Source organism: Phymastichus coffea, unplaced genomic scaffold (assembly GCF_024137745.1).
Source record: "Phymastichus coffea isolate CEN01 unplaced genomic scaffold, Cenicafe_Pcof_1.1 PCOF00063, whole genome shotgun sequence".
Lineage (NCBI taxonomy): Eukaryota > Metazoa > Arthropoda > Insecta > Hymenoptera > Eulophidae > Phymastichus > Phymastichus coffea.
Window position 1 is genome coordinate 322,269 of NW_026706874.1, and position 11,914 is coordinate 334,182.

Here is an 11,914-nt window from a genome sequence, read left to right on the forward strand (position 1 = left end):
AATATAGATGAGCGCGAACGACGTCTAATGGGGTTACCTATTTCTAGCAGCTGCCGCCGACGCCGCATCTCCGGAATTCAAGCGCGTCGACCCGCTCGGAATCCTAATGCCGGCGGTTTTCCGCGCGCGATCGCTTCCAAGGCGGCAAAAGCGCGTCGGCCTTCCTCGCACCTGGCGTTCCCGCGTCGGAGCGGACGGCGCGCGCATATGTAAATTTCGACGGTCGAGCCCAAGGACCCGTCGAGGCCTAACGGATTGCTTATTCAGCGCGCTGATTGTGCCGGTCGAGACTTTTATGCGTCTCCTTCGGCGCTGCGAAAATATAATGCGCTCTCGCGGTTCTCGCGCGAGGCGATGTCGGACTCGATCGATGGAAGCGAGTGTCTCGCCACGCTGCGCGTTGATCGCGGGCGCCGATTGCCATTGGCGACGCACCTTCTCGCGGGCCAACCCGGCGCGGAGCCCGACGGATTCGACCCACGACCTCGCGAGCGAACGTCCAGTCGACCGGTACGCGCGCGCGCGAAAACCGTCGCTGAATCATCCGCCTCGAAAGTGCAATTGTCCCAAAGCTGACGTACACAGCGTAATCGGTCGACCATTCAGCCTCGCGGCAATTGGCAAATTGACTTTCTCTCCCGAGCGCGGACACCGTGCGAAAATCAGGTCGCGCGAGGCGGCCGAGCGAGACGTTGCCATGGCGATGCTCGCGGACGGGATGATCCCCCTGGTGGACGCACAAAAGGGAGCCAACCCTCCTGAAGGCACTTTTTGCGCTTCGCACCTGATCGCGCTCCGAGGGGCATATCTTCCCTTCGGGTCTTGCCTACGAACCGCCAAGACGTCGACGTCGAGTCGAAGCGCTTCGCGCGGCCGTGGACTGAATGACGCTGCGATCGTTAGCATTCCGCTGTCTAATGTGCCGCCGCCGGAATGCCGATTATCGCGGCGAGCGTTCCGCGAAAGAAATTTCGAGCCAATTGAGAGGTGAAAGAGGCGGCCGTTAGATCACAGAAGCGCGCACAAAGAGACCCCGAAAGCGAGCTTGCGCGGGCAATGAATAGATAGAGAGAGAGAGAAAGGAAACAAGGGCGCGCACACACGGGAGACAGATGTAGAGCGGTCGGCTGGAAAAAAAGGCAGGGAAGCAACTGAAAAGAACGTTCCAAAGCGTTGCCCCAAATTTTGGCGCGGCCTTGGCCTAAGTGTAACGTCAACCCTTCGCGACTCTTTGAAACGATGTTTGCGTAGCTGGCACTTTGACGAGCGAGGATTTAATTTGGAGTATTCCTTTTTTTCGGACTGGGCTTCTATTACACTCGAGAGGCAATCGAGTAGGTCAAGCGAGGCTTTGAGTACTCGCTTTTATTTTCCGTGAGGGATTAGCGTCCAATTGAGCGCTCAACGACGAAACTTGTAGTTACTTTCGTAGAGGCTCGACTTCATTAACGCGCCACACGAACAACGCGGGCTTTATCTGAATTGTCATTCCGCGGGCAGTGGCAACTTCCTCTCTTGCTCGATATTACTGCGAAGGTAAACAAGTGACATCAACGCGACAACGACGCGTTACGCAAGGCGTGTGTTTTCTTTTCGTCGCGCTCGTTGATGAACTTTACGCTCGCGATAATAGCCAACGACGTTTAACGATATTTCCTAACAATGCTCCGAAATTCTTGGCGCAAGGTTTACACGAACAGTCGCTCGCGTTCTAATGGAAAAGTCATTGCCTACGAGCGCTGTCACTTTCCACGTGCATACCTAACGAGTGGCGTCGCACTTTTCGATGCGAAGGCGAAGGAGGAGCGAGGCCGCGAGCATTGGAAAGTAGCCGGCGGCCGAGGCATATCGATTAGCGCGGCGGAACAATGCGATCGCGGGAGCGAAAGGAAGGCTTCCGCGCCGCGGCTGCGGAAAGGAAAGCGGTGGGTGCGCACGCGCGCGACCACTCGTTGCCGCGACGATCCGGGATGGGCCATGGTGGCCCGGTTTCCCTCGGCCGTAGGAGTGCCGCGCTAACGGCATTAGCGCTGTTTGCGGTCGGCCCAACGGCTGCCACGCGCGCAGTTCGAGGGATTCGCGAGCGCGAGAGCGCGCCCGCCAAAACGGGCCGTTCCCGTCGTAGCGGCGCCGATCGCAAGCGAGATCGTCGCGAGCGAGCAACGATCGCGGCTTTCGCCCGTTGTGGCTGTCAATTCAAACGTACCCCGGAGAGAGAGAGACGCGGCATTGATGTAAGAAAACGCCCGATCCTTTGACCGTAACCGTAGCGAAAAACGACCACGGACTCGTTCGATCCGCAGCGAGTGGCCGGCAGAGGGGGAAGAGGGCAAGGAGGCGCGCGCTTTGCGCAACCAGTGCGCGAACGTCGGCCTCTCCGTGAACGCGGCAGAGAGGCTGCGACGCGCGCGCGCTGGAAAGTGCAGTGGCGAGATGGAAGCTTGCGGCGGCCTTGACCTCTCTCGCGCGAGACACGCTCGAGGCACCGTAAAACCATAAAACACTCGCACACACACACGGTGCGCTGGGCTATTTCGACGTCAGCCAGCCCGCCTTTTTTGCGCGCAATCGACACGCGGACCGATGTCAGCCTCGATGCGGCAGTTTTTATTGCTCGTCGGTGCATTTCGCTGGCGATGCGGATTTTCGGTTGGGGGAGGGGGCCAAAATTTCCCGGGCGCGCATCGCGGGAATGCTGCCTTCGCCATTCGAAAGCGCGATGAAACTGGCGATGCTTGACGCACGAGCAAGACGCAGTCGCTCCGAGAAGACGAATGTCCGAATGTTCGAGTGTTCTCGATGACGGACTCTGTGCGCGAGCGAATCCTAAAAATTGGTCTGTGCCACGCGAACGGGCGCCACGAGGCGGCAATGCCATGAAAATGCGCAAGGGGAACGGTGAATCGAGTCCTCGGTGATCTCGTTGATAAAAGAGAAAAAGAACGCGCAGAGGTTCACCCGCCAGGCATTGTGCAACCCGCGCGGACGTGCTCGGGACTAATTGAACGCTCCACCGACAACAAACAATCTACAAAGCCGACGTGAAAACACGCGCGCGTACACAATCGCGTAAGAAATGATGCGAATGCAGGCGAAGCAAAATCAATGCTCATTAGAGTCTGACATCACGGCTCCGCGGCTGCGGGCGATCGCGTGCTCTTGAAATTCAATTGCGCATTCGTCTTGCGCTCGCCTCGGTTATGTCACGGAGACACAATGAGGCGCAAAATGAGGAGGAGAGGACAAGAAAAAATAGGAAACGAGGAGAAAAACGCGATCCTCATTGTGCTCATTGGCAATCGAATTAAGCAGTCGCGAAGCCCTATGCGCCGGCGAAGCCGCGCCTACCCGACGCTTGTACACACACGCGATGCGCGGCGCTTTGCATAACTAATTGGCGTTCGCGCGCGCGCGAGAGCGCGAAATCCGGAAACCGACTTGGCGGCTATTAATGGCGGTGAGCGCGATGCGCATTTTCGTCGACGCGGAAAAGAAAAATGGACGGCACAGTGCGCTCGCCTGCCATTATCGCCCGGTCTTGGCGGGAGAGACTCCATTAGACGAGGCGTCCTCGCGCTCTGCGCGATGTTTGCGCGCGTGCCGCCGCGGAGCCTCGAGAAGGACGATCTCGCTGGCGCGTCAGCCGCGTGGGCCGAGCGATCGATCGTTCGGCGAGACGCTCGCGAGCCCCGTCGTCTCCGCTGCCCGAGCACGGAAGGACGAAGCGCGACGAAGAATCGCCACTGCGCCGGCGCTCTAGTCCTGTATTCCCGCAACTCGACCTGGAGTTCGAGCCGACAGCTCGTCTGTGGCTGTCGCACGAACGCTCGCGCAGCGACCGCGACGGCCTTAGTCGTGCGACAATTGCTCCGCGAGACTTTGCCCAATGGCGTATTATTTAACGCGATAAATAAATCCGTTTCCAATCCATTCGTGCGACACCTTCCCACTCGAACTATATCCTGCAAAATCAGCAAGAGTCTTGAACTAGGACTCTGACTTGCCGATGCACAACTCTGCTAACGAAATCGTCAAGATTCACGCTCGGCTTTGATTTATAGTGCGACGATAACTTATCGAAAGTAATTGCGAAACATAGCCATCTACCGATATAAGAAGGCCAACGCAGTGTCGAGCTGTCTGTAGAAATCATGAAATGACCAAAGATGTTTGTCGACTATGCCAAGTGGAACTGTGTAGCGTTGTTGTTTCGCTTGCAACAGTCAGGGTCAGGCGTATCAACCAGAGACAGCTCAAAACTGTACATCTACTAAAGAACAAAAAAATTCTTGAAACTAATTTTAGTATACGCTAAAGAATGTTATAAAACTGATTATTTCGACAGTTTACATTTCTCTTTTTATCTCGTATTCATTCCAGTTAAAGAGCACATACGTCTTTGCGTGGCGTCGCAAGAATTCCAAAATCAGTCGAAACTGAAGCTCAAAACCCGATATGATATATGCGAGCCAATGAATGTGAAAGTGTTTATGAAAGAGTATACTACGCATCGGAAAAATGCCAATTCGCCGCTGGGCATTTCACTTGTTTTGCGAAGTGTCTCCGTCAGGCGCATGATGAAACATTGACAAAAAATGAAAAAAAACGATCGATCGTCAATTATTTGCGATTTTCGAGGGAGCTCGACGTCCGATGCGGGCCGAGTGAGATAGTTAATCAGCAGGCTGCTGCGAGCAAAGAAAATTGTAAAATCGGTTGCATCGTCGACAGCCAACACTGTTTAATCTTCGATTTGGCTCACGTCATCATGCGATTCCCCAGCGACGCGACGGAAGCGGCTGGCTGTAACGAAATAATTATCAAACAAAGAAAAAACAATTTTTTTAAATATGACTCGAACCGGTAAGAATCCACTGTATCTCAAGTTGAAAATAGTATCGAACAAGCCTACCAAAATCGTTTGGTTTTGCACAGCGCAAACTTATATATCCAAGCGACTAGTAAACAGTGCGCCAAGTTTTACCGATTGATCGATTATGCGAAATAGTACGTTGTCCGCGATTTGCTGCCGGTTGGATAGACTATTTATCTCTGGCAAAGGCCGATCAACAAGTATATAAATCATAACGGATGAGTTCGATCCGATCAGTCTGCTGTTAGCACGAGCAGAACGCTGCGACGCTTAGCGGTCTGCGTTGCGTTCACCGCTCCGAGCTCGTTCCGATGGAGTTCCATGACACGTGGCCTTTGGAAGAATCGTAGTTAGCGGCTACGAGCAAGGAATCGAGTTCTGAAAGGGCAAGACGTAGCTGACTGTAGCGAGTTGCAAGAACGGCGACGTCGACGATCTACTGGTGTACTCACTGGCCAATAACGCGTCACTGCTTGTTACCGTTCGCGACGTCTATTTCAGGGCCAAGGCTAGCATCGACGGTATCGTACCATCGCCGGCATCCACCGAATGTTCCGTCCTCTGCGCGGTGAGGACCAAGGCGTTCGTCGACGCCAAAGACAGGATGGGAGCAGAGCAGATCGACAGCGTCGGCTACGCGTGCTTCCCGGATGGCCAGATCGATTCTTCGTTTGGCTCAAAAAGTAGTCACTGCTCGATTGGGAAAGCAACTCCGAGGCGCTCGGTTTCCAAATTGACACGTATTTCCCGCGAGCTCGGCAACGATTCCTGACGACCAATTTTTCGCGAGACTCTTCTAAATAAAGCTGCGCGTCTCGGGTAAACATCAGCGCACGACCTCCACTCTTCTCGAACGTTACGATTTGAAATGTCGTCCATTGAGCTATAGTCGCAAAATTTTACGAGGGAAACTTTAGTGGCTTGTATTTTCGGACGCGATTTATTGAAAATAAAATGTCGCACTCCCGTAATCTCTATAATGCCTCTTGCTTAGAGAGATAGTTTTACGACGTACTTTGACAATAAAATTTTTACTCTTGTGCTAATCGCTAATGCCGTAACGTTCAATTCTTAGTTTTTCAACGATCTACTTTAGGCGAATGGTTTAAATGTCATTACAAAAATTGTCCCGACAGTTTTGCTTCTCCTATTAATTTTCTCCCGACGGAGTAAATAATCGATAAAAGAACTTTGTAAGACTTTCCGGTGCACAATGAGCTGAAGGCTTACTGTTGTTCATTTGTTGATTTGTTGGCGTCTAAATATTTGCGGATTACCATTGAAATTGGATTCGGTTCACGTTTCTCCTCGCTATAAAAGTATCACTGATAACGAGCATTTTAACGCGACATTGAGACGATAATAGCATAATAGTGCAACTTATCTCTTAATTATATTACGCAGACTTCAAAGTCTTCCACTGCGAAATTTCAACGCAGCTTTGACGAGGCGCGGGGCCGACTCGGCACATCGTATTAGTAAGCGTCGCGTCCGTTCGGCGCGGGCGTCCATTCAAGACGAGAGCGAGAGGAAGAAAAGAGATCTCGCGCGCAGGAAGTGCAAATGAAAAGGGAGCCGCGCATCGCCGAGGCGAATTAGATCGAGGTGAAAGGCCGCGACCGGCAAAGCCGAGATATAACGGCGTGAAAGGACCCCTCCCTTCGAAAAAGCAGAGCGAGCCGAGCGGCCGACGCGAGATCCCCTTTAATCTCAATTCCGCCGTGGCGTTTCCGCAAGGGCGCGCCGTTAACGCGGGCTCGCTTATCGCTATATATATACACACACGTGGCGCCCGAACTAGGTTGCTCGGGCGATCGTGCGCGCGAGAAGTTGATTGTCGGCGGAGCGTCGATTGGAGCTTCGGCGCTGCGCGTCCAGCCCCGATCCTTTCATCGTTTATTCTTTCTTTTTCTTTTTTTCCTTCTCGCCGCGGTTGCGAAGCAATCGGCGAAAGGCTCGTCGGAAAATTACCAAGTCGCGACACGCCTCGCGTCGTTCCCACATCTCGAGAATCGACGCGCGGACGTCGCGGTGCCTACCCCGCGGGAAATCCATTTTTGCTTTGTTTTAATTCTTCTCTCGGACGTAGCGTAAAACTTGACGCGCTGCGCCGGACGATGCTCCCGAAGAGTCGCGGATCGCGCGCCCTGCCGTTCCACTTCGGCGGCCGGCAGCTTGGTCGTCGTCGCGCTCGGGCGGCCTCCCTGAATTTGATAATCGCGGAAATAAAGCGCGCGATTAACATTTCATGCGAGCGGATTGGAAAATTGGACGCGTCGCGCGGCTGGAATGCGGCCGTTGGTCGCGTGCGCCTTGACTCGCGCCGTCATTTGCCTTTTTCTTTCCCTTCCTCCTTCTTTTTGACGCAACGCGTCGCCCGGTAAACTAATCGCGCGTCTTCGGGGGCACACCACGGCGCGTCGGATGGGAGTGGCCGGTTGAACAGGTGAGCGCGGCGCGGCGCAATTACGCATATCGAATCGACGTTTCACAGCCGCGTGCGATCCGCGAGTCTCGCGGACGGCCGCGTTGTCGCTCGACGCCTGGGAAACGGTGACGTTTGGCTCGGCGCGCGCTAGCGACATGCGAATTCTCGAAACTTTCAATTTTGGCATTGGAGCTCGTTGAGCGCGCAAATTCAGCGTATGACATCGTCGGAAAGGATTCTATTTCGCCAGCAGCCTATGCGCTTGTTTTTATCGCAAGCGCAATTGAGAGGCGTATCGCCGAGCGGCAAGTTTCACCGCGATAATTGAGCGAAATGACCGTTAATTGATTTTTCTCGGCTGAGCCGGGAAACAAGGAATGCAATTAGTGAACTTCAGCGAGTGTAGTCCCGGAGATTAAGGAGCCATTAAGATAAGCAAAATGGCAAACAACTCGTTTATTGAAGCTCAAGCAGCGACGTTAAAGCCCAATGAATTTACGATTATTTACTAAGGTCTCAGCGGTAAATGTCTATTATAATGCTTGCCCTTTGCGTAACAGTCGACGCGCATCTGTTGTTTTTTTCTTTTTTTCCTCGGTCTTGCAATTTTCTCGCGCGGCTTCGACTCGCTTCAATTATCGACTTTTGAAAAGAGGTAGACGAGCGGCAATATGCAATTGACACCGAAGCGGAGCGTTAATTACTCGGACGCGTGAATTCAGCGTGTAAGTACAACGCAAAGACAGAGAGAGAGAGAGAAAGAGAGAGAGAGAAAGAGAAAGAGAAAAAGGTGCCGGCGATTGGTCGAACGTATATACATGCGAGCGCCGGCGTGCAGTCGTAAATAATAGTCCAGGGCCGCATCAATTACTCCTCGTTCGCGTTAAGACAGTCGCTGATGCGCTCGCGGATTTGCCGGCGCGCGCGAGGGTCGCGGACTCGAGCCCTGATACCGCGTTTCCCAGATGGACGGAGCTTCCCGTGACGCAAGATCGCCGCGAGACGACCGCGCTCGCGGCTTGCGTCAGGCCGCCGATATCGGCCGAACATTCCTGAACCAGTTCCAAGGGTCGCGCGCGCTTATGTAGGCGAGGCGTCGCTATTGCGCAATTTCGCCGTCCGATGATCGCGAGGAAAGCGCGATCGGGGCGTAACACGCGCGGCACGCCGAATTGCTTTCGATCGAGGCGCGCGCTCGTACGGAGTTTCATGTCAAGGTTGCGCGGCTCGCGAAACGCGTAATCGCCGTGCGGGTCGCCAACGTTCCGCTTCTTCTCCGTGCCGCACCGAGAGAGCGAGCGAGGATCGATCCGCGCGCGCCTCGCAGCCCGGAACGAGTGGCGATTATTAATAACGGTGCCGTCGGAGCACGCGGCCCCCGTTGCGCAACAGCCGACGAAGACGAGGCGCGAGCGAGGCGAGCAAACACTCGGCGTCCCACGCCTCGGCGCGCGCCGACCTTTCCCCCTGCCCCGCGCGCGCGAATACTTGGCAGCTGATCCGCCGCCGCCGCGCCGCGACCTGCGTCACTCCCATTCCCGGCAGCCAAGGTCGCGCTCCGCCGAGCCGCGCGCCGCGCTGGACCGTCCGCGAGCGCTCGCCTCCACGCGGGACGCGCCGTCGGCCGGGGGCCGCGGGCCGCGCGCGGCGAGGCGCGACAGGGAGGAGCGGCCGCGTATTTTCGGACGGCGCGGCCGATCGATGAGGCAACGCGCTCCGCGATCCGATGGGCCAATCGACGCGCATCGGAACGCGCTCGGCTCGCCTGCTCAGCCACAGCCCTGACATTCGCACCCGCTTTCTCCGTCGGTCGCCCTCCGCTGGTCGCGCGTTCGGCACGAGTGCGCGCGGCCGAGCGACGATCGCGAGGAGAACGCGACCCGTCTCCATTTCGCCGCGGCGACGAGGCGTCCGGGGCGACGTCCCGCGCAGCGCCAATTATTATTTTTGACAGCGCGGCGATCGGCGCGCGCCACCGAGTCTATTATTGGAGCTGCGAGCGATGGGCCGGCGAGGAGGGAAGGAGATCGGGCAGAGCGCGTCCGTGGCGACCCCCGTGGAAGCGACCTGGCGGCTCGGAAGCGCGGCGGCGGCGGGGCGCGCTCGCCGGAGCCCCACTCCCGGGGGACGCGGCCGCGCCGCGGGGCCGAGCCGCTCTGGGCGCGCGGCGGTACACGAGCGAGTCAGTCGCGCGCGCGCGAGCCTGCCGAGCAGTCAGTCCGCCGGAGCGCCGTCGTCCCGTCCGCCGCCATGTGCAAGCGCAGCCTCGCGAGCCCGCTGGCCCCGCTGGGCCTGCTGGGCCTGCTCGGCCTGCTGGGCCTGGCCGTCGCGCACGAGCCCTTCATCGTGCAGTTCCAGTGGAACGCCATCAACTTCACGTGGCCGTCGCCCGACGGCTGGATCAAGGCCACCAAGGATCCCGACGCCTACGTCGACAAGAACGTGGTTATCTCGAGCGTGAAGCTGTGGAAGGATCGCATGTACCTGACGCTGCCGCGCTACCGTAGCGGCGTGCCGGCCACCCTGGCCGTGACCCCGGCCACGGTGCAGAACGGTAGCACGGCGCCGCTGCTCGAGCCCTACCCCAGCTGGGACATGCAGCGCGTCGGCGACTGCTCGGCCTTCCAGACCGTGCAGAACATGGAGATAGACCCGCGCGGCCGCATGTGGGTGCTGGACAGCGGCCGCGTCGAGACCATGACGCTCGAGTCCAAGGCCAGCTGCCCGCCGCGCCTCGTGATCCTCGACCTGGAGAACGGCGGCGCGGTGCTGCGCAGCTACGCCTTCCCCAGGGACGTCATCAACTACGACTCGGGCATCCTCAACGACATCGTGATCGACCACGAGCACGGCGGCATGGCCTACATCACCGACTCGGACGAGCGCAACCCCGGCCTGATCGTCTTCTCGCTGAACGAGACGGCCTCGTGGAAGGTCTACCACGAGTCCATGAACTATGTGCCCGACGCGGTCGGCTTCAAGATCGAGAACATCAACTTCCCCGACAAGGTCAACATCGACGGCATCGCGCTGTCGCCGGCCTACAGCGAGGGCGACGCGCGCGAGCTCTACTTCACGCCGCTGTCCTCGTTCAACGTGTTCGTGGTGCGCACGCGGGCGCTGCTGCAGGTGCGCGACCTGCCGGCCGAGGAGCGCCGCCGCGAGATCGGCAAGCACATCAAGATCCTGGGGCGCAAGCCCTCGCAGACCGACGGCATGGTCATGTCCAACACGGGCAAGCTGTACTTCGGCCTGCTGGCCGACGACGCCGTGGCCATGTGGGACTCGAAGAGCAACCCGTCCTTCGTCACCGGCCAGCGCATCATCTCGCGCGACCACAAGCTCATGCAGTGGCCCGACAACTTCGCCTTCGACGACAGGGGCCAGCTGTGGTGCATCACCAACCGCATGCACGTCTACGTCAACAACTCGGTGGACGTCAGCCAGCCCAACTACCGCGCCATCATGTCCAAGGTCGGCATGCGCAGCTACCAGTACTACGCCGACGGCACGGCGCCCGAGTGGCCCGACGTCGACGCCGGCGCGAGCGCCGCCTCCGGGGCCCTCGTCGCCGCGCTCGCCCTGCTGGCGGGCGCGCTGCTCGCGCGTTGACGCGCTCCGGCGCGCGGGCCCCCGGGGGCGCGCTGCTCGTCTCTCCGCCGCGCCACCAGCCGTTTCGCGCTCCTCCTCTCGACCGCTCGCCTCGCCGCGGCGCGTGCACCGGGCAGTCGGCCGCGCGCGCGGCGGCGCCTCGCCCCCGCCCGACGCCCTTCTTTTGTACATTGCGACGGCGACGCGCGCCCGTCGTCGCCGAGGACGTCCGCGCGTCCCCTTCCTCGCTCGTGCAGCTTAACCGCGCTGACCTAACCCAGATTTCCATTTCTTTTTTTCTCTTAACAACGCGAGAGGAGAATAGAGTAACGAGGTGTTAACCGTTTAGAGCCTTCGCACGTTCGTCTTAGTCGCGTAGATAATTTATGTAACGCGGTGCGCTGCGCGCGATAACGAGTCGTAATTGGCCAAATCGAAAACAGCCGCGAAGACCGATCTGGACTCTCGATGGCGAACGCGCGCGTGGTCAGCGAAAATAAAAGAAAAACAGAAGAAGCAAAATGTGCTCTCCGCCTAGCGAAACTTGTTGTATGCGTCTCGCGCCAAGTCGTCCATCCCCTCCGCGGCTATCCATTCGATCGATGCACCAAACGCAATCTCCTGCGAGCGAGGACGATGGACGACGGTTATATGTATTTGTGGATGTTGTGATGACGCGAGAGAGAGAGAGAGAGAGAGAGAGAGAGAGAGAGAGTGAGAGAGAACGATAGAGAGATCAGCCTACGATGGCCTTATTATATATCCGAACCAAAAAGACAAACCACAAGCGCCTGTTGTATCTGTATGTTCAAGTTACCAGATTTCTTTTTTGCACGACGATTATAAGAAACGGCGGACAGCGCTGATAACGAGTAAGATATTTATTATTATATTAATATAGTTCTGTACAATAATGGTGACGAAAGAACGAATTATTAAAGAATAATACACGTAACTTAAGTTTGAAATTGCACGCTTGTCAATTCATTCGATACCATGACCAACGCCGAGGGAAGCGCATC

General features: G+C 57.0%; 1 protein-coding gene across 1 annotated transcript; it reads left to right on the forward strand.

The window, feature by feature from the left end:
- Positions 1 to 9,435: 9,435 nt before the first annotated feature.
- On the forward strand, positions 9,436 to 11,827 carry LOC131667095 (protein yellow-like). The gene has a single exon (XM_058940296.1). It carries the CDS (start codon positions 9,552 to 9,554, stop codon positions 10,911 to 10,913), a length of 1,362 nt encoding a protein of 453 aa, XP_058796279.1. The 5' UTR covers positions 9,436 to 9,551; the 3' UTR covers positions 10,914 to 11,827.
- Positions 11,828 to 11,914: the final 87 nt, after the last annotated feature.